At 45.3% G+C, this 20,996-nt stretch overlaps 1 protein-coding gene across 1 annotated transcript in view; it reads right to left on the bottom strand.

The window, feature by feature from the left end:
* Nucleotides 1-20,996, bottom strand: part of ACOXL (acyl-CoA oxidase like) — a 477,525-nt gene that overhangs the window by 312,569 nt on the left and 143,960 nt on the right. The window contains exon 9 of the mRNA XM_077486109.1: nt 12,372-12,504. Within this exon, the coding sequence (XP_077342235.1) occupies nt 12,372-12,504 (133 nt within the window). The remainder of the gene's footprint in view (nt 1-12,371; nt 12,505-20,996) is intronic.

Genomic DNA, 20,996 nt, shown 5'->3' with positions numbered 1-20,996 from the left:
CATAGGTGAAAAGAAAAGGGATGTCAACAGCCAGAAACTGAAGGAAAAAGTCAGCTGGTCAGCTGACGGCCAATATAGTGAAGGGGGAGGAGCCCTCGGCACTGTGAAAAGACCCCTCGTTACCAGAGGCATCCATGGAGGCATGTGAAGGGAGGAATCGACTGACATAGTGAGAAAGTAATGGCCAGTGCCACCGATCTCATCCCTATCCCCCATCACCACCATTGCTGCATCTTACTGATCCCATCCTCCCCATCACCACTACCACACCAGTGCTGCCTCTGACTGAGCCCCCTCACCTCATCACCAGCTCCCCCATCACCACTACCTCTGACTGAGCCTTACCTCCCCCCATAACGACCACCGCTGTCTCTGACTGAATCCCTCATCACCACCTCTGTTGCCTCATACTGAACCCCCCCCCCCCCACTACCACCACTGCCTCTGACTGATTCCCCCCCACCACCACTGCCTCTGATTGAACCCCCCCATCACCAACATCGCTGCCACTGACTGGACCCCCCTGCCCCATCACCACCTTCACTGCCTCTGAATAAGCCCCCCCATCACCAGCATGGCCTCTGACTGAACCCCCCCCCCCCATAACCACCATCACTGCCTCTAACTGAAACCCCCCCATAACCACCACCACTGACTCCCTGACTTAACCCCCCTATCACTTCTGCCTCTTACTGAACCTTCCCAATCTGCTTCACCGATGCTTCTAACAACACCCCCACCACTGCTGATGTCATCCCGATCCTCCCACCACTGCTGAGGCCATCACTATCCCACCACCAGTGCTGAGGTCATCCCTATCCCACCACCACCGCTGAGGTCATCCCTATCTCACCACCAACACTGATGTCATCCCTATCTCGCCACTGTCACTGATGTCATCCATATCATCTCAATACCGCCACTGATGTCATCCCTATCCCACCACTGCCACTGATATCATCATCTCACCACCACCACTAATTTCATCTCTATCCCACCACTACCACCATCACTGATGTCATCCTTATCCCTCCACCACTGATGTCATCATTATCCCACTACCACCACTATTACACCAACACCACCGATGTCATCCCTATCGCACCACCGATGTCATCCCTATCCCACCACCACCACCGATGTCATCCCTATCCCACCACCACCACCGATGTCATCCCTATCCCACCACCGCTGATGTCATACCTATCCCACCACCACCACTGATGCCATCCCTATTTCACCACCACTACTGAGGTCATCCCTATCCCACCACTGCGACTGATTATCATCCCTAGCCCATTACTGCCACTCATGTAATCTATATCCTACTACTGATGTCATCCCTATCCCACCACTGCCACTAATGTCATCACTCTCCCACCACCACCACCACTGATGCCATGCCTATCTCACCACCACACCACTGATGTCATCCCTATCTCACCACCACACCACTGATGTCATCCCTATCCCACCACTGCCACTGATGTTATCCCTACCTCACCACCACCGCCACAGTTACAGTAAGTTGAAATCAGAAACAGAAATGTTTTACTGTATTACAGTATATGGAAAAAAATAAATAAAAATAAAAAAGTAGTACAATCATGCTTTTTTGAGGGGGGCCCTTCATGGTTTCTTGCACCAGGGCTATGAAGGTTCTAGTCCTGCCTCGGGTGCATTCATAAACTATTCAGACATTTAACTTGTTTCCATTTTTTATGATTTTGTTACTTTATGATACAGCCTAATACTACCGTTCTTTGAATTCATTTTTTTCTCACTTATATACACCCCATAATGACAAAGTGGAAATGGAATTTTAGAAATGTTTGCAAATGTATGAAAACTGAAAAACTGACATATCAAATTGGCATAAGTATTCAGACTGTTTATAACAACACTTGACATTTAGCTCAGGTGCCTCTCATTTCTCTTGATCATTGCTGAGGTGTTTCCACACCCTGACTGGAGTTCACCTGTGGTAAATTAAATTGATTGGACATGATTTGGAAAGGCACACATCTCTCTATAGGCCTCACATTTGACAATGCATACTGTATCAGAGCAAAAGCCATGAGGTCAAAATGAACTGCCTGCAGACCTCAGACAGGATTATTGCAAGGCACAGATCTGGGGAAGGCAACATTTTTTTTCCCCCCAAGAGCACAGTGGTCTCCATATTTCTCAAGTGCAAGAAGTTTGACACAACCAGGACTATTCCAAGAGCTGGTCACCTGGCCAAACCGAACAATTTGGGGGAGACGGGCCTTAGCAAGCGAGGGGACCAAGAACCCAATGGTCATTCTGATTGAGCTCCAAAGATCCTGTGTGGAGATGGGATAAAGTTCCAGAAGGACAACCATCACTGCAGCTCTGCACCAATCTGTGCTTTATGGCAGAGTGGCTTGACAGAAGCCTCTCCTCAATGCAAAACAAATGGAGTTAGCAAAAAAGCATCTGAAGGACTCTCAGACTGTGAGGAACAAGATTATCTGGTCTGATGAAACCCAGATTGAACTGTTTGGCCTCCATTCTAAATGCTATGTTTGGAGGAAACCAGGCACCGCTCATCACCTGCCCAATACCATCCCAACAGTGGCGCCCCCCCTTCTGAGCCGTAAAACAAGGGCGCGTGCCCTCAACATGGGGGGGGGGTGCTTTGGGGAAGGGGGGGGCCGCGCGGCCCCCCCACTCCTAAGCACCTTGTCCCCATGTTGATGAGGACAAGGGCCTCTTCCCGACAACCCTGGCCGTTGGTTGTCGGAGTCTGCGGGCAGGGGGCTTATCGGAATCTGGGAGCCCCCTTTAATAAGGGGGCCCCCTGATACCGGCCCCCCACCCTATGTGAATGAGTATGGGGTACAATGTACCCCTACCCATTCACCTGTGAAAAAAACGTAAAAAAAAAAACACAACACACAAGGTTCCGTCTTGGGGGGGTCTTCTCGCCGGACTCCTCCACTATCTTCTGCTAGCTCTTTTACTAGTGGAGGAGCCCGGCTTTCTTCTTCCAACTTCGGGGGTCTTGTTCCCCTCTTCGGTTCTTCTTGCCGGGCCTCCGCACCTTCTTCTAGCTCTTTTACAAGCGGTGACCCTGTCTCCTGTCTTCTGTCGCCACTGTGGCCGTCTTCTCTTCTTCTGTTCTTCTCTTCTTGAGCTGTTGCCTCGTCGCTGTCTCTGGCCACAATGACAGACACGCAGCATGCGGCGACTTATTTAGGGACATCGCCGGATGATGTCCCCGCCCACTATGATGTCACAGTCCCAGAGGATGCTGGGAAGAACAGAAGAGAAGTACAGAAGGCGGCGACAGAAGACCAGGCCACCGCTTGTAAAAGAGCTAGAAGAAGGCGCGGTGGCCCGGCAAGAAGAAGCGAAGAGGGGGACAAGACCCCGAAGTCGGAAGAAGAGGGCGGTGGCGAAGAAGAAAGCCGGGCTCCTCCGCTAGTAAAAGAGCTAGCAGAAAATAGCAGAGGAGTCCGGCGAGAAGACCCCCGAAGACAGAAGAAGACCCCCGGAGTTGTGCAAAACTATTTTAAACCTTGTGTATTTTTTTTTTATTTTTTTCACAGGTGAATGTGTAGGGGTACATTGTACCCCATACTCATTCACACAGTGTGGGGGACCAGGATCCGGGCCCCCTTATTAAAGGGGGGTCACGGATTCCGATAAGCCCCCCGCCCGCAGACCCTGACAACCAATGGCCAGGGTTGTCAGGAAGAGGCCCTTGTTCTCATCAACATGGGGACAAGGTGCTTTGGGGTGGGGAGGCTGCACAACCCCCCTTCCCCAAAGCATCCATCCATGTTGAGGGCACGCGGCCTGATACGGCTCGGGGGGGGGGGGGGCGCTCGTCCCCACCCCCTTTCCTGAACAGCTGGGTAGCGTGCTCGGATAAGGGTCCGATATGGACCTAGGGGGGACCCCCACTCCGTTTTTTTGGTGTACGGCTTCCCCTTTAACTCCATACCAGCTGACGCCTCCTTCGCTGGTCCCGGCTACCTGGAGCCGCGCTCAAAATTTGCGGACTTTTCTCCGGGCGGGAAAAGTCCATTCATTTGAAAAGTACTAGCACATACATGGCCGTATTGTCCGCCGGACTAGCACACACACGGCCATATTGTCCGCCGAAATGCGAGTCCAGCGGACATATTTAGGTGCAAAACTACTTTCTTAGTCCGCCGGACTTTTGGGTAAAAAAAAGTCCATCGGAGCCCACACACGGGCGGATTGTCCACTTTTCCACCAGATTGTTTGATCGTGTGTACGCGGCTTTGGAGAAAATTCTGTGAAAGTCCTAGAGTGGCCCAGCCAGCATTCTGACAGAATCCTATTGAACATCTCTGGAGAGACCTGAAAATGGCTGTCCACCAACAGTCCCCATCCAACCTGCCTGAGCTTTGAAGGATTTGCAAAGAAGAATGACAGAAAATCCCATAATCCAGGTGTGCAAAACTTGTTGCGTCATACTCAAAAAGACTCAAATCTGTAATTGCTCCCAAAGGTGCTTCAACAAAGTACTGAGTAAAGGGACTGAACATTTAAAGTGGAGTTCCACCCAAAAGTAGAACTTCCACTCGTTGTATTCCTTCCCTGCTCAGGTGCCACATTTGGCACCTTTTGGGGGGAGGGGGGGCAGGATACCTGTCTTTCACAGATATCCTGTTCCGACTTCCGGGAGCCTCATTGACATATTGACGTCACTGCCTGGGCTCCCTTCCTCCTCCCTCCTCCTTCCCCGGCATCTGGGCCAGTAGGAGAGAGGAGCAGAGCCTCGTGCATGCGCAGTAGGGTTCCCGGCGTGAAGCCGTGAGGCTTTACTGCCGGGTTCCCTTGCTCGCAATGGAGGCAGCATGCACTAGAACACTGATGGAAACATCAGCTGTGGTGCCGACATCACTGGACTTAGGAACAGGTAAGTGTTCTGATTATTAAAAGTCAGAAAGTGCAGTATGTGCAGCTGTTGGCTTTTATTTTTTGCAACAGACCTCCACTCCACTCCACTAAGTACATGTGATGTTTCAGCTTTTTCTTTAGAATAAATTCACAGACTTTTCTAAAATTCTGTTTTCACTTTGTCATTATAGGGTACTGAATATAGATTAATGACAAAAACCATAAATTTAAATAACTGAAGTATCAGGTTGCAACATAACAAAATTGAAAAAAGTGAATGGGGGGTCTGAATACTTTATGAATGCACTGTGTATGTATCTTGTGAAGATGTCATGAGAGATGAATGCTACGGTCATGTAATCAGACATTGATTTTTTTACTTGTGTAAGAACATTTGACATTTTATGCATTTTCTTTCTTTCTGGTACCTTAAAAGGCCCATATACCCAGGTTATTCTGTACATATTACACAAATTCTTATTTGCGTCACTTTTACTATACAGTGCTATGGGTTGCCACAAATACCGGCGTATCCATGATAAAGAAAAAGTGGAGGAAAATTAGACATTTTCAATGATGGAAGTAAATGGTTAGTTGTTTTGCATGTGTAATTATTGTGCTGCATCTTTGAAACAATTCTACAAAGTAATTGTCCTTACTCTCCCGATGTTTTCTATCTGTTAAACTCTGCCGCTTTGCAGAAGAGATCCTTGTGTCAGTGAGAAAGAATCACATACACCTTACCAACATAAATCTGTCAAAAGTTCTTGTATTTGTCACACTACTGTGAGATGGATTTCCAATGAGCGTCTGACACTTCCAGGGTAGATCTCTTCTTTTCCAAAGACAGAAGACATTAAAATATACAAGTATATAAAAACAAAACTTTTTTTAACGTTTTGGATAGAGTAATCTTTGATGTCACATTGGACATGCTTCCATTTACACATTCTGTCCTGTAGGTACAACAGGAAGAAAAAATCTGCAATGATTATATATGGTTTTTGCTCTTGGACAGCTGTGAGAAGGAAGTATACTGTATGAGTTGGTATCTGGCAACCTACTGCAATATTTTATATCTAAAAAAACACAACAACAAGCAGATGCCTGCCTGATTGTAAAGAAAGTCTCACTTACTACAGAACTCAATTTTTTTTTTTGGACTTGCAGTACATTCTCTTACTGAAAATGACAGATTTTCTTTAGTGCTTCAGGCAAAAACGAAAGACAAAAATTGCAGCTCTATGTTTATTAATACATCATTAAATGTATTGTTATTGTAAGCTTATGAATTTACTCAGAATTGGCCTCTTGCTGTCCCCTGTACAACAGAGAAGCAGCACAAAGAGCCAGTCAGTTGTTCAGCAGTGCTCATGTTCAAAAAAGAAGCATGCTGATAGGAGGGTAGAGTGACAGAGAGATGAGCTCATCACTGTGCTGCTTACCATTTGACTGTCCACTTACAGCCTGGGCGAGGGGCAAGACTTGTGTAATTGAACTGAAGCAGAAAAAAAATCAAATCTCTTGCCCTGCCACATATAGTGCCTTGAAAAAGTATTCATACCCCTTGAAATTGTCCACAATTTGTCATGTTACAATCAAAAATATAAATTTATTTTTATTGGGATTTTATGTGATAGACCAACACAATGTGGCACATAATTGTGAAGTGGAAGGGAAATGATAAATGGTTTTCAAAATGTTTTACAAATAAATATCTGAAAAGTGTGCCGTGCATTTTTATTCAGCCCTCCTGAGTCAATACTTTGTAGAACCACCTTCCGCTGCAATTACAGCTGCAGGTCTTTTTGGGGGATGTCTCTACCAGCTTTGCACATCTAGGCGAGTGAAATTTTTGCCCATTCTTCTTTGCAAAATAGCTCAAGCTCTGTCAGATTGGATGGAGAACATCTGTGAACAGCAACTTTCAAGCCTTGCCACATATTCTCAATTGGATTTAGGTCTGGACTTTGACTGGGCTATTCTAACACATGAATATGCTTTCATCTAAACCATTTCTTTGCAGCTCTGGCTGTATGTTTAGGGTTGTTGTCCTGCTGGAAGGTGAACCTCCACCCCAGTCTCAAGTCTTTTGCAGACTCTAACAGGTTTTCTTCTAAGATTGCCCTGTATTTGGCTCATTCCATCTTCCCATCAGCTCTGACCAGCTTCCCTGTCCATGCTGAAGAAAAGCATCCCGCAACATTATGCTGCCACAACCATGTTTCACGGTAGGGATGGTGTGTTCAGGGTGATGTGCAGTTTTAGTTTTACGCCACATGTATCGTTTTGCTTTTAGGCCAAAAAGTTCACTTTTGGTCTCATCTGACCAAAGCACCTTCTTCCACATGTTTGCTTTGTCCCCCACATGGCTTCTCACAAACTGAAAGCAGCATTTCTGATTGCTTTCTTTCAACAATAATAAACTAAACCAACATGTAATGCCTCAGAAAAGTTCATAAAAGTGGAGGGGGGGGGGGTGTATATATTAAACTCACCCTCCTAAATAACAATCAATTCGGTGAAACAAATAAATAGTAATGAAGTGAAAAAAGTGTCCCAAAAAATAATGTTCCGTGACAAATCCACCACACCAGATAAAATGCAAGCTTACCAACTAGCAAGCTATATGAGCTTGTAACCTGCAACCCGATCAGGGCCTCTTTCCAGAGGGGAACCAAATTTCTCCAATCCTGGATTCGTATCCTAAAGTGGACAATAATCTCCGGAGGACCCACCAGATGAAACTGACAGCTGGGCGGCGAACCCGTTAGGATCAAGAGGCTCCAAAGAACAAACCCAAAAAGAACCATAGTATACCGTCGGGTGATGTGAGAGGCGGCTGATTGTCCATCATGACGTCCTTGTAGAGATCCTCGTTTCCTTCTAAATGCTCCCACTCCATGGAGAAATAGACAGTGACATCCTGACACCATCTCTCTCGTCACTTCTAGAAGGACGTAGAGAGATTACGTTCCTGGATCTGGTGGCAGAGGAGATTTAGAGTTTTCCTCCTGTGAGATCATATGACCATCACATTGCCTCCACCTCCCTCCCTGATAGAATAGAGAAATACAAAGAAAATTCTAGAAATCACCAGAGATCTCATGGAAGAGAAGCTCCTATAAGGTGTCAGGATGTCACTGTATTTCTGCATAGAAGAGAGAGTATTTAGAAGGACACAAGGATCTCTACAAGGATGTCATGATGGACAATCAGCCGCCCCTAACATCACTGAATGGTATTATGTACTATGGTGAGTCCCCTTGTTCTTTTTGGGTTCTTTGGAGCCTCTTGGTCCGGACAGGTTCGCCCAGCTGTCAGTTTCATCTGGTGGGTCCTCCGGAGATTATTGTCCACCTTAGGATACGAATCCGAGATTGGAGAAATTTGGTTCCCCTCTGGAATGAGGCCCCAATCGGGTTGCAGGTTACAAGCTCATATAGCTTGCTATTTGGTAGGCTTGCATTTTATCTGGCGTCACATCCTGGATATGGTGGTGGATTTGTCACAGAACATTATCTTATTCTTTTTTGGGACACTTTTTTCACTTCATTACTATTTATTTGTTTCACCTAATTGATTGTAATTTAGGAGGGTGATGTTATTATATACACCCCCCTTTTATGGACTTTTCTGCATGATAATATGAATGTTTTATATCACTATTCATTTTTTGCTGAATTTAATTATTCATTCACCTATACCGATTTATTTATCAGTTTTTTATATATTTTTCTGAGGCATTACATTTTGGTTTTGTTTATTAGTAATTAGGGTATTCATTTATTGCCTTAATCCAGCGCTGCTACACTTTCCTCTGTTTAATTTTTGTGTGCATCTCACCTTTTAGCAGCTACTTTTTATTAATGTAGGTATTTAGTTTTTACATTTTGGTATAGCGTGGTAATTCACCGTTTCCATTTGTTTCTTTCAACAATGGCTTTCTTCTTGCCACTCTTCCATAATGCCAGATTTGTGGAGTGTACGACTAATAGCTGTACTGTGGACAGATTCCCCCACCTAAGCTGTGGATCACTGCAGCTCCTACAGAGTTACCATGGGCCTCTTGGCTGCTTCTCTGATTAATGCTCGACTTTCCCGGCATGTCAGTTTAGTTGTAGTTCTTAACCCTATAAAAAAACTCTTTATAAGAAGGCAACCTTTTGACAGTAGTGTGCCAAAAAAAAGGTTTAAGAAATTGACAGTGTGGGATATATAAAACAAAATGTCCATTTGACAATATAAATCAAGAAAATTACATTTATTAAGTAAATTGTGGTGACCTACGATAAATGCGTAGAGGCCCCTGCTCCAGCTGCCAAGGTCCAGTAAGTTGGACGCCACTGACTAGTGAGTGTGCAGGCTTGGCAGACATTTGTCCAGACCCCAACATATTTCACCCCACCCTGTTGGCATTGCTATCCGGGCTGCTAGAAAGGATTAGAGGAGGAGTGCACTTGGTATTACTCCGCCTGGGACAAGAGTCACCTGCTCCCTGCACTCTGATGCTTTGGAATAATGGGTTGGCAGGCCCAGATCACGATTAATGGGTTGCCAAAGCCAGAAATGTGCTTCCCTAGTTCAGTTGCGAGCGTCATCAGAGGACCACTAAATTGCATTAAATATCACCTCAGAATTTAAAATAAAATTATCAAATTACTATTAAATCAGCTGATAAGGTTGGAAACAGTGATAATGGTCAACAAGAATTATGAAAACGTGTATGGAAATAATGAAAAACTGACATTGGTAGGGCTCAATATCTGTTCTTATGATTGAAAAATTCAAATTTGAGTTTTAACTAATTAATAGGGCATTTCATCAAAGCAATCAATATATCCAATAGCATGTAGGAATTTATCAGGACTAAATTCCCTACACTGCTTACATTTTATACCTTACCCATAATTTAAAAGAACAAAAACAAGCCCCCAGGTTAACACATCTCTGGTAGGGCAAATTTCATCGAAAATTTAAACAAATTTATCGATTTTAATTTAGGACCTTTTGTGTACAGCCTCCATTCGTTTGTCAAAGATACTATCAGTTTTTTACAAATGATTAAAGATTGGGTTATTTCTGAAAAAGCTCTTTTGGAGACGATCGATGTGAAGGTTTTATACCGTTTTATCCCATATGACAAGGGCCTCAGAGTCATTGGACAGTTTTTACAGCAAGGGAGTCAGTGGAAATTTAAGATTTGTGTCTTTTCTTTTGGCAGCCCCCCCTATCTTCAGGTGCATGACATCGCGATGGTGAAATGCTGTGCCTAGGGGAGTGGGAGTTTCTCCTGGGTGATGAGTCATCTATATATGTGTGCCGCATTTTGCCATGGCACAGGTACATAAGACATTTATATTCTTTATATTCTGGGATCGATCAGCAACGGAACTAGGCAGTTGTCTGTCATACTTGAACTCCAACGCGTGAACTCTTACATTCACCATGTTATATTACCTTGAACATATCAGTTTTCTGGACATTGAAGTATATGTCGATAAATCTAGACATTTAGAAAGTTTCCTTTGTATCGTAAGCCTACAGCACGTAACACCATTTTGTGAGCCAACAGTTTCCATCCAGAATCTTTAGTACATTCAATCCTGTTTTGCCAAATATTTACATTTAAAACAGAATTGTTCTGACATTAACAGTTTCACAAATGAAACTAAAGCCTTCAAATTCCATCTACTTGATAGTGGTTACCGTAAGACGTGTAAAAAAAAAGCCTTTTATAGGAGTAGTTCAACATTCACAATCTGGCCTATTATAATCAAAAACTTCCAGATGTGTCCCAATACACTAGTCAGATCATTATGGGAGATACAAATCAATATTGTAAGCTCAAACAAATAATTTCAAAATACTGGCCTGTTCTTATAACAGATCCTAAATTAGGTAAATGTGTAGCTGAATATGCATTGTTACTATGTCTGTACTGACAGGTTTATCATACTACCCAATAGAAAATAACATGTTATAAAATACTCTATTACTGTAAGACCAGATTTACCTATCTGTGTGCCCTTGTGGCATTATGTAGGCTAGACTAAAAGGGCATGGTGGAAAACAAAATACGACCATACTCATGTTATAGAAACAGGTAACATTTATACTATGTAGGGCAGACATGTAGCAGAGAAACACAAATACGATATACCCAAGGTCAAAATTTGTGGCATTAGATATAGTCCATCAAGACCCGAGGGGGGAACACTGGAATAAAAGTCTACTACAGTGAGAGTTAAGATGAGTTTACATGTTACATGCTACTACCCTTCCCAGCTTAAATGAAGCAATGAACTTCAGATGGTATTTCGACAGCTTCACATCAGGCAATCCGGAAATCTAAAATCTTTCCTCTACATGTTTCTTTGTTTAAGTTTAGATAACATTGAATATCTACTTACAGAAATATATATGGCATTTGTTGTTTTGATTTGACATTTTGGTTTATTGTTTAACTTTGTAACAAGCCTATAATTTGTTTTTTTGCCTGTAGGGGTCCTGGCAGTACCTGTTGAGCTGTCTGGGCTGGAGTGGACATTCGGCAAGGTAGGGTCACCCACGCAATACATCTGTGGGTGACCATACTTTTTGTCCGCTAACCACAGGTTGGATGGTATGTACAACTTGTGTGCAGTGGCAACTTAGTCATTGCCTGCAGTGGGTTTGCCCTTCTTCCATCCTTTGGTGTGAGTGGGTGTCGACGATTCCATGCTGGTGCCACTCAGTCTGTGGGTTCCTGCACCATGGCGGAACTGACAACATTGGTGTGCCGGATATGAAGCGACTTGTACATGGAAGCAGAGGGGGTCCCCAATGTAGGACTGTTCATCCCGATTAGACACCACATTTGGTGCCATGCAGAGCTGGTAGGGATCAAGAGCTGTATTGCGATTGGTTGTAAGCATCACATGAGGACAGAAACACCTTACCAAACAATATATATAGCAGTCCTTTGAAAATGGACACGTAGAGGCTTTCCAAAATGCCTGGGGATTCTATGAGATCGTTTGTATGTTAAAGTATTGGGGAAGGTATTTTTTCCTTGTGCTTGCCAATCATAACCATTGGCAATTCATGATGTTTCTGGATTATTTTATTAGATTCTTTGTATTTGGCTTTCACTTTTAGAGTCTTACTGTTATTTACAACTCTTGTGACCCTCTTCCAGCCAGTTGATCTGGTGGTCTTCTGCGTGCACCTAATGATTTAAACTTTACATGGCTGTCATGTTTTTTTGGTTCTTATATTATGTATGCATATGTTTTGATATTCTAAAAGTTGGCATTGCATTTGTGATATGTTTGTTGAAATGTGGTTTTACTCCAATTCATTTATATGTGTATGGTTGTTAAATGTTTATAATGTGCACATGCATCTATCAAACATTTATTTTGCACAGAAAGGGACACTTTACTGTCATCCATTGATTAGTAGATTTATTTTTTATTTTTAGCAAATACCTTCATAGCGCCGAGAGCCTGGAATGTTAGCGCTAATCGTGTTGGTGTGAGAGCTGCAAGCATAGCATTAAACCGCGCACCCGTGTTTGGAATGGATGAACTGTATTTCCCATTAGCAGAAACGGAGCCAAACCTGAGGAAGACACAATATATAGCATTTTATGAAAGTGGACCAAGTGTCATATATATTATTTCATGTTACGTAATGTGTAAGTGTAACATTTACAGAAATTTAACCTCCACACAGAGCATGGTACCTTCCTAATCATCTGCTTATATCATCAGAAGGATGGTCCTATCTTTGTCCAGGTCTCATTAACGGTTAGCCTTCACTTACTGGACTGCGAGGCTGACTCAGATGATACAAGCATGTGAATCCCAGGGCCCCTGAAGTCCCTTCCTGTTTTCACACACTTCTCACATAGCACAGCTCATTAAAGAAGACAATCTAGTAATCAGCTATGAACAGATCAGACCTTGGCTGGTACCTGCTGAACTGGACAATTTTCAATCTGTATGTACTGTAAGGGATCTTCCCGGGGTAGGGTGTGTTTGGACACAGTTCACAGCAGACTTGGACTTTATAAAGCAGACCTTGGCGTTTATTCGTGGTACAAACAGTCCAACAAACAAAGTATACAGCAACACCGTGCTTCTTGTGTATAACAGGAACAAAATAATAACAAAAACAAACAACCTAGCCCGGCTGGGCGCTTACTAACAGGTTCTTCTCACCTATCTGACACTTATAAACACAGCGTCTTTCGCCTGGATATCGCAGGGTGGATTTTAGCTCCAGCAGTGGCTGTGCTTGCAGCTTCCTCAAACACACAGACTGTTCGTTTCCCTGGCTGAGAGCAAACACCTGCAGGCCCGCAGAGCCTTTACCTTCCCAGGCTAATTAGGATCAAAGCTCACCTGATCCAAAACCCAGAACTGGAACGAGGGATGGGGGGTGTGGAATGACAGGTCCCTCTACCAAACCTACCTGCCATTCCATATAAACCCAGGCCCGGCAAGATTAAATAACAACTCAGCAGCATATTGCTGCTGAGAAACTGATCCATCCTGGACTTACCATCTCACACTGTGTAGCAACCTAGGTGAGATGTACACCCCCTCAACCACTTCTCCAGTGACATGTCTACAGTACCCAGCTTAAAATTACTTACTACAGTGCACTTGCTGATTATTAAATGGGACTGGTTAATAAAAATTTTATTATGTACAGCTAGAGTAAGTCTCCTTAATGGCAGTTCAGAATAGCAGATGCATGGGACTTCTTCCATTTGCCTAAGCATAATAAGTACAGTCACCCTGACCACAAACACACTCACACCCAATATGTGAGAATGTATTTTTGTAGCTCATTAAAGTGAACATGTCAGTCAGTACCTTTATAATACTTGATGAATAAATCTCCAATATGCTCTTAATAAGCAGTAATGTTTTATTTAAAATGCCCTTTTTATTATTAAAGTGTATGTTAGGGCAAAATATAAAAGAAAAATGCATTGCACTCAGCAACTAATTCCTGTTGACAACAAACAGCATTTTTGTGGACTGAATGGTATCAACCCTGCCCCATAAAACTTTATTAAACTACTAAATCACGCAACTTTTCCCATAACCACAACATAAGCCCTAAATTAAAGCAATAAGGCCTCATGCACACTGCTGCTAAAAAATGCCTGATTTACAGATATTTGACTTTATTTCTGCTCCTAAACTCCCCTCTGTGTTAGCCCATGTGCCCATGCACAAAAAGGCATTTAAAGGCAGGAGCATTTGGGGGGGGGGGGGGGAATCTGAATGCAGCAAAATTTAATTCAGGAAAGTAGCGTTTGAGCAGAAAAAACACCTGATGCACCTAAACGTGCAAAATACTGAGAACGCTAATGCCCTGTACACATGGTCGGATTTTCCGATGGAAAATGTGCGATCGGATCATGTTGTCGGAAAATCCGACCGTGTGTGGGCTCCATCGGACTTTTTCTGTCAGATTTTACAACGCACAATTTCAGAACAGGATTTAAAATATTCAGACAACAAAATCCTTTTGCATAAATTCCAAAGGACAAAGTGCCGCACATGCTCAGAATAAACTAAGAGACAAAAGCTATTGGCTACCGGCCCGTTTATAGTCCAGACGTATGTGTTTGACGTCACCTCGTTCAGATCGATCAGATTTTCTGACAACTTTGTGCGACCGTGTGTATGCAACACAAGTTTTGGAAAAAATCCGACAGATTTTGTGGTCGGAATGTACAACCGTGTGTACAGGGCATAAGACTTCTCACAAACTGTATATTGTGGCTAATTGTAGGAAACCACTTTTTCAACTAAATACTGCATTCTCATTCAACATCCGCTAGATGTTTCAATAATATTTAGTATTACAGTATTTATAGTGGCTGATATAAAAGAAAAAAATCTCTGGGGTGTAAAGCAACCAAAGACATGGTCGCACTATGGCCATCCTAGACACTCTGTTTTTTAACCTGAAATATAAAATGATTGCCAGAATCTTCCTGACTGCTATGATCAGCACGAAAAAAATGTCCTCCTATATTGAAAATCAGACTTCTGAATTTAACAAAAAAACAAAATGAAAGAAAAAAATACAGCAATATCAATGTGTTCTATGACCATGTCCGCAACAGTATAATACTTTCTAATTACATTGTACAGATCACCACTGTTCATATACTCCAGACAAATTCGACAATTAAAAATTGCAGTAACACCATGGTTACACTATGCAGCTGCTCCAGAAACCAAGAAATGGCACATAGGCAATTAGTACAACCTGGCCAAGAAACACAGCTCAGGTCGAAATTACCATAATTTCTCCCTTTAGCACTGTTACAATGTTTGGGTAATAGTTTTAGCAAGTCTATTACTAATTGCTTGCACTAGTCCAGGCTCTGTACCCAACCTAATTTGATCTAAACTAGAACTCCATCATTCAGCTGCTTATTTACATTGCCAATACAGACACTACATCTTCAGATATTCACCACTTCCATGTAGATTGCTTTAGTACTGGCTACACCTGCACAGTGAGCATCAATAATTACCGTATGTACATGCCAACAACTAAATAATAATTGCATGCCAACACCCAAAAATGTATTGGGGAAGTGTCTCTAAGGCCGCGTACACACGGGCGGACTGTTCGCCCAACCTTGTCCGCTGAACAGTGTTTGGGCGGACAGTCCGCCCGTGTATGGGCTTTCAGCGGACAGTTTCAGCGGACAGTTGGACGGACAAAGTCTTTCGGAAATTCCGAAAAACTGTCCGCTGAAACTGTGTTTGAGCGAACAGTCCGCCCGTGTGTAGGCTACTTTCGAAATGAGCAAACTGTTCCCGCTCGGAAAGTCCGCCCATTTCGAGCGCGTGTACAGGTAGGCGGGGCCCGCGAAGGAGACGTCGCGGGCTCCGCCGCCTGGAATGGGCTTAAAGGGGAACCCCAACGCCGAAAAAAATCGGCGTGGGGGTTCCCCCAAAGTCCACACCAGACCCTTGCCCGAGCACGCTACCCGGCCGGCCAGGAAAGGGGGGCGAGCGAGCGCGCCCCCCCTCCTGAGCCGTACCAGGCCGCGTGCCCTCAACATGGGGGGGTGCCTTGGGGAAGGGGGGGCCGCGCGGCCCCCCCACCCCAAAGCACCTTGTCCCCATGTTGATGAGGACAAGGGCCTCTTCCCGACAACCCTGGCCGTTGGTTGTCGGGGTCTGCGGGCTTATCGGAATCCGGGAGCCCCCTTTAAGAAGGGGGCCCCCGGATACCGGCCCCCCACCCTATGTGAATGAGTATGGGGTACAATGTACCCCTACCCATTCACCTGTGAAATAAAGTACAAAAAAAAACACAACACAGGGAAAAAATATTTTATTGCACAGCTCCGGGGGTCTTCCGTCTTCGGGGGTCTTCTCGCCGGACTCCTCCGCTATCTGTGTGTAGCTCTTTTGCTAGCGGAGGAGTCCGGCTTTCTTCCTCCCCGCCGCCGGCCTCTTCTCCCGACTTCGGGGGTCTTGTCCCCCTCTTCGGTTCTTCTGCCGGGCCACCGCGCCTTCTTGTAGCTCTTTTACAGGCGGTGGCCCGGTCTTCTGTCGTCGCTGCCTTACGTTCTTCTGTCGCCGCCTTCGGTTCTTCTGCCGGGCCACCGCGCCTTCTTGTAGCTCTTTTACAGGCGGTGGCCCGGTCTTCTGTCGTCGCCGCCGCCGCCGCCTTCCGTTCTTGTTCTTCTTCTTCTTCTTCTCCTGGAGATGTTGACTCGACGAGCTCTCCGGCCGGAATGCCAGAGCCGCGCTGTGCGGTCACTTATATAGTGACAATGGGGCGGTGTCACATGGTATATGTCACATGGGTTGGTCACATGGTGACCCCGCCCCCTTACGATGTCATAGTCCCCATGTGACATCAACCCATGTGACCAACCCATGTGACATATACCATGTGACACCGCCCCATTGTCACTATATAAGTGGCAGCGGAGCGTGTCCCTGGCATTCTGGCCGGAGAGATCGTCGAGTCAACATCTCCAGGAGAAGAAGAAGAAGAACAAGAAGAAGAACAAGAACGGAAGGCGGCGGCGGCGGCGACGACAGCGGCGACAGAAGACCGGGCCACCGCCTGTAAAAGAGCTACAAGAAGGCGCGGTGGCCCGGCAGAAGAACCAAAGGCGGCGACAGAAGAACGGAAGGCAGCGGCGACAGAAGAACCGAAGAGGGGGACAAGACCCCCGAAGTCGGGAGAAGAGACCGGCGGCGGGGAGGAAGAAAGCCGGACTCCTCCGCTAGCAAAAGAGCTACACACAGATAGCGGAGGAGTCCGGCGAGAAGACCCCCGAAGACGGAAGACCCCCGGAGCTGTGCAATAAAATATTTTTTCCCTGTGTTGTGTTTTTTTTTGTACTTTATTTCACAGGTGAATGGGTAGGGGTACATTGTACCCCATACTCATTCACATAGGGTGGGGGGCCGGTATCCGGGGGCCCCCTTCTTAAAGGGGGCTCCCGGATTCCGATAAGCCCCCCGCCCGCAGACCCCGACAACCAACGGCCAGGGTTGTCGGGAAGAGGCCCTTGTCCTCATCAACATGGGGACAAGGTGCTTTGGAGTGGGGGGGCCGCGCGGCCCCCCCTTCCCCAAGGCACCCCCCCATGTTGAGGGCACGCGGCCTGGTACGGCTCAGGAGGGGGGGCGCGCGCTCGCTCGCCCCCCTTTCCTGGCCGGCCGGGTAGCGTGCTCGGGCAAGGGTCTGGTGTGGACTTTGGGGGAACCCCCACGCCGATTTTTTTCGGCGTTGGGGTTCCCCTTTAAGCCCATTCCAGGCGGCGGAGCCCGCGACGTCTCCTTCGCGGGCCCCGCCTACCTGTACACGCGCTCGAAATGGGCGGATTTGCCTCCTCCTTACGTGGGCGAGTCCGTTCATTTCAAAAGTTGAGCGAACTGTTTGGCAAACAGTTCGCTGAAACAGTCCGCTCGTGTGTGGGCAAGTCCGCTCATGCAAATTTTGAGCGGACTGTTTGCCGAAACTGTTTGACGAACAAGGTTGGGCAAACAGTCCGCGCGTGTGTACGCGGCCTAAAACTCAACCGCAAACCAAAACAACAAAAGTGAGGACCAGACACTTGCTAGAGGCTAATAAAATAAATATTTATTTAAAGATGTAATATATATAAAATATAGACATAGACTAGACAGGGATCGCTGTGGCTGAATCTTCATGCTGTAGACTTGCAGAGTTCTTGCTGTGGAGTCACCACTGCAACTTTGCTCTTTCTAGAGACTTGCCGTGCAAATCTGCTACAAATGGGAAAAGTGTCAACTAGAACTTGTGCTTCAAGTTCTCTGCAAATGTACAACTTGCCAGTGAAAATGTGAAGCAAGCTGACTTACAATTCAACACTGCCACAAATTTGTGGTAAGTTATCCTTGCTATCTGGGTAGCTGTAGGTCCAGCCTACATGTGGGTGCCAGATCAATATAAATTTCCAATGTGTAGCTGATGTGAACACCTGCACAGTGAGCACCCTTAGGCTGGCCCTGTGGGCTGAATGAGAGAAATCAATCAATTCCCTCATCCTGCTAAATAGCATGTATGGAGGAATATTTCCTGTCAGCTATTGTATTCCGACAGCCATGGGCGTAGCATAAGGGGTTGCAGGGGTCACAATCGCAACCCCACCCCTAGCTCCTGGAGGCCCCTGTAGCCTCCGTCATATTATCATATCCTCCACAGTCCAGCTCCGATCTGCCCTAGGGCCCCACAGCCATGCCCCATTACTGGGCTTCCACTTTGCTATCCACAGTCCACACCCCTCTGTTCTCATTGGCTGGGGAGACACTGTGAGCCATTTGCTGGAGGAGCATGGGGTGAGAACAGCCCAGGATGGGGAAGTCTCTGTGCTGTGTGCTGGCAACATGGAATGGTAACCAAGCTCAGCGAGTTAAAAAGGAGGAGAGTGCCATCCTGTAGTCACCATGGGACCGATGTCACTGGTGAGGTAAGACACTGCTCCGTGTCTTCTAGTCACCCCCCCCCCACCCAAGGATGTCCGATTACCCCACTTCCCTGACAACTGGGGAAAAGACACGCATCTCTGGGAGGTGACCTTCCCCCAACACCTGCCAACACTGACAGAGAAACCTTAAGAAATTACTAAAACAAATCCCTTGACACCTCCTGAGGGGCTGCAGGCTCCAGATTTTGTGTGACATGGCTTTGCCCCCCCAGATTTAAGTTGCACCCCCCCAAAGCTCCCTGACCACCCCCTCCGCCTAGATGCTATGCCTGTTGCTGAGCTTATTTCCCATTACAGCACTTTATACCGCTCCTCCTCCACAGGGCTGAAATCACATTCCTTCACAACACAGCCAGTCAGCCATGATCTGCATAGGGTGCATCTGCCTACTGCAACTACACCATTTCCGACCAAGGAATTTCACAGGCCAGAACGGCAACATAAAAGCCAGATAACACCCTGTGAAGACTGATAGACTGTGTGTAAAGGACTGTGATTTCAGCCCTGTGTAGTGTGTGTGTGTGTGTGAGGGTGTGTGTGTGTGTGTGTGTGTGTGTGTGTGTGTGTGTGTGTGTGTGTGTGTGAGGGGGTGTGTGTGTGTGTGTGTGTGTGTGTGTGTGTGTGTGGGGGGGGGGGGGGCAGTTTAGAGTGCTGGAATGGGAAAGGAGAGCTCTGCCAAATGACCTGCCAGGGGTCCCTGTCCTCTGATTCTCCAGGGGTGAACCCTGTTCTCTTAACTCTTAAGCCACTTTAAGTATCTTGGCGTGCGGTGGGTGTATCTGCACACACAGTGGAAGTGGTGGGTGGTGGTGGGTGGTAGTGGGGGGGGGGGGGGGGGCAGGCCCTAGGTCAACTTTTTGCATCAACCTATACCTCTGCTGACAGCAAGCACTTGAACAGTGGCTGTCTCTGTTTGGCTATAATATTTTCCACTAGTTCCTTCAATTTTCAGTTTGAATTATGTCAGCTAGAGTCATGCCAAAGGGGCCACCCATGGCTGAAATTTCAGAAAGTTAACCACTTAAGGACCGCCTGCCGTCGTTCCACGTCTGCTATTTGAAGAGGAATACCGTTATGGCAGATAGCTGCCATAGCCCCAGTATCCTCTTCATCAGATAAAAGTGATCTCTGCAGGGGATTCGCCACGAGACCGCTTTTATCAGGGGCAGGAGAGGGCCCCCCCCCCTTCCTGACACTCTAAGAGGGTCTCTGCAGCTTACCGGACTCTCTGCTAGCAGAGGAGACGACTGGAGCCTCTTCCCTGACAGGCATGGAGATGAGTGAGGGAAAGATGGCTCCCACATCGTCAAACGTCACTTCTGCCCAATGGTCTTAAAGGGGAATTTTTTTTTTGCAAAAGAAAAAAAAAAAATCATAAAAAAAAAAAAATATATATATATATATATATATATATATATATATATATATATATATATATATATATATATATATATATATATATATATATATATATATATATATATATATATATATATATATATATATATATAGTATTTTAGTGAAAATAGTAGATCTGAGGTCTTTTTGACTCCAGATCTCAAATTTAAGAGGACCTGTGATGCTTTTTTCTATTACAAGAGATTTTTACATTCCTTGCAATAGGAATAAAAAAGTGAACCAATTTTTTTTTTTTTTTAAAGGACAGTGTCAAAATAAAAAATAAAATAAATAAGAAAAAAAAAATATAAGTGTCCCTTCCCGCCAAGCTCGCACGCAGAAGCTAACGCATACGTTACTGCGCCCACATATGAAAACAGTGTACAAACTACACATGTGAGGTATCACTGCGACCGTTAGAGCAAGAGAAATAATTCTAGCCCTAGATCTCCACTGTAACTCTAAACTGGTAACCTGTAGAAATTGTTAAACTTTGCCTATGGATATTTTTAAGGGTAAAATTTTGTCACCATTCCATGAGCGGGCGCAATTTTGAAGCATGACATGTTGGGTATCAATTTACTCGGCGTAACATTATCTTTCACAATATAAAAAATAATTGTGCTAACTTTACTGTTGTCTTATTTTTTAATTAATACATTTTTCCTAAAATATTGCGCTTGTAAAACCGGTGTGC

Source organism: Lithobates pipiens, unplaced genomic scaffold (genome assembly GCF_037356315.1).
Source record: "Lithobates pipiens isolate NorthernLeopardFrog02 unplaced genomic scaffold, aLitPip1_a1.2 Scaffold_18, whole genome shotgun sequence".
Lineage (NCBI taxonomy): Eukaryota > Metazoa > Chordata > Amphibia > Anura > Ranidae > Lithobates > Lithobates pipiens.
This window is presented reverse-complemented; position numbering and strand designations above follow the sequence as displayed.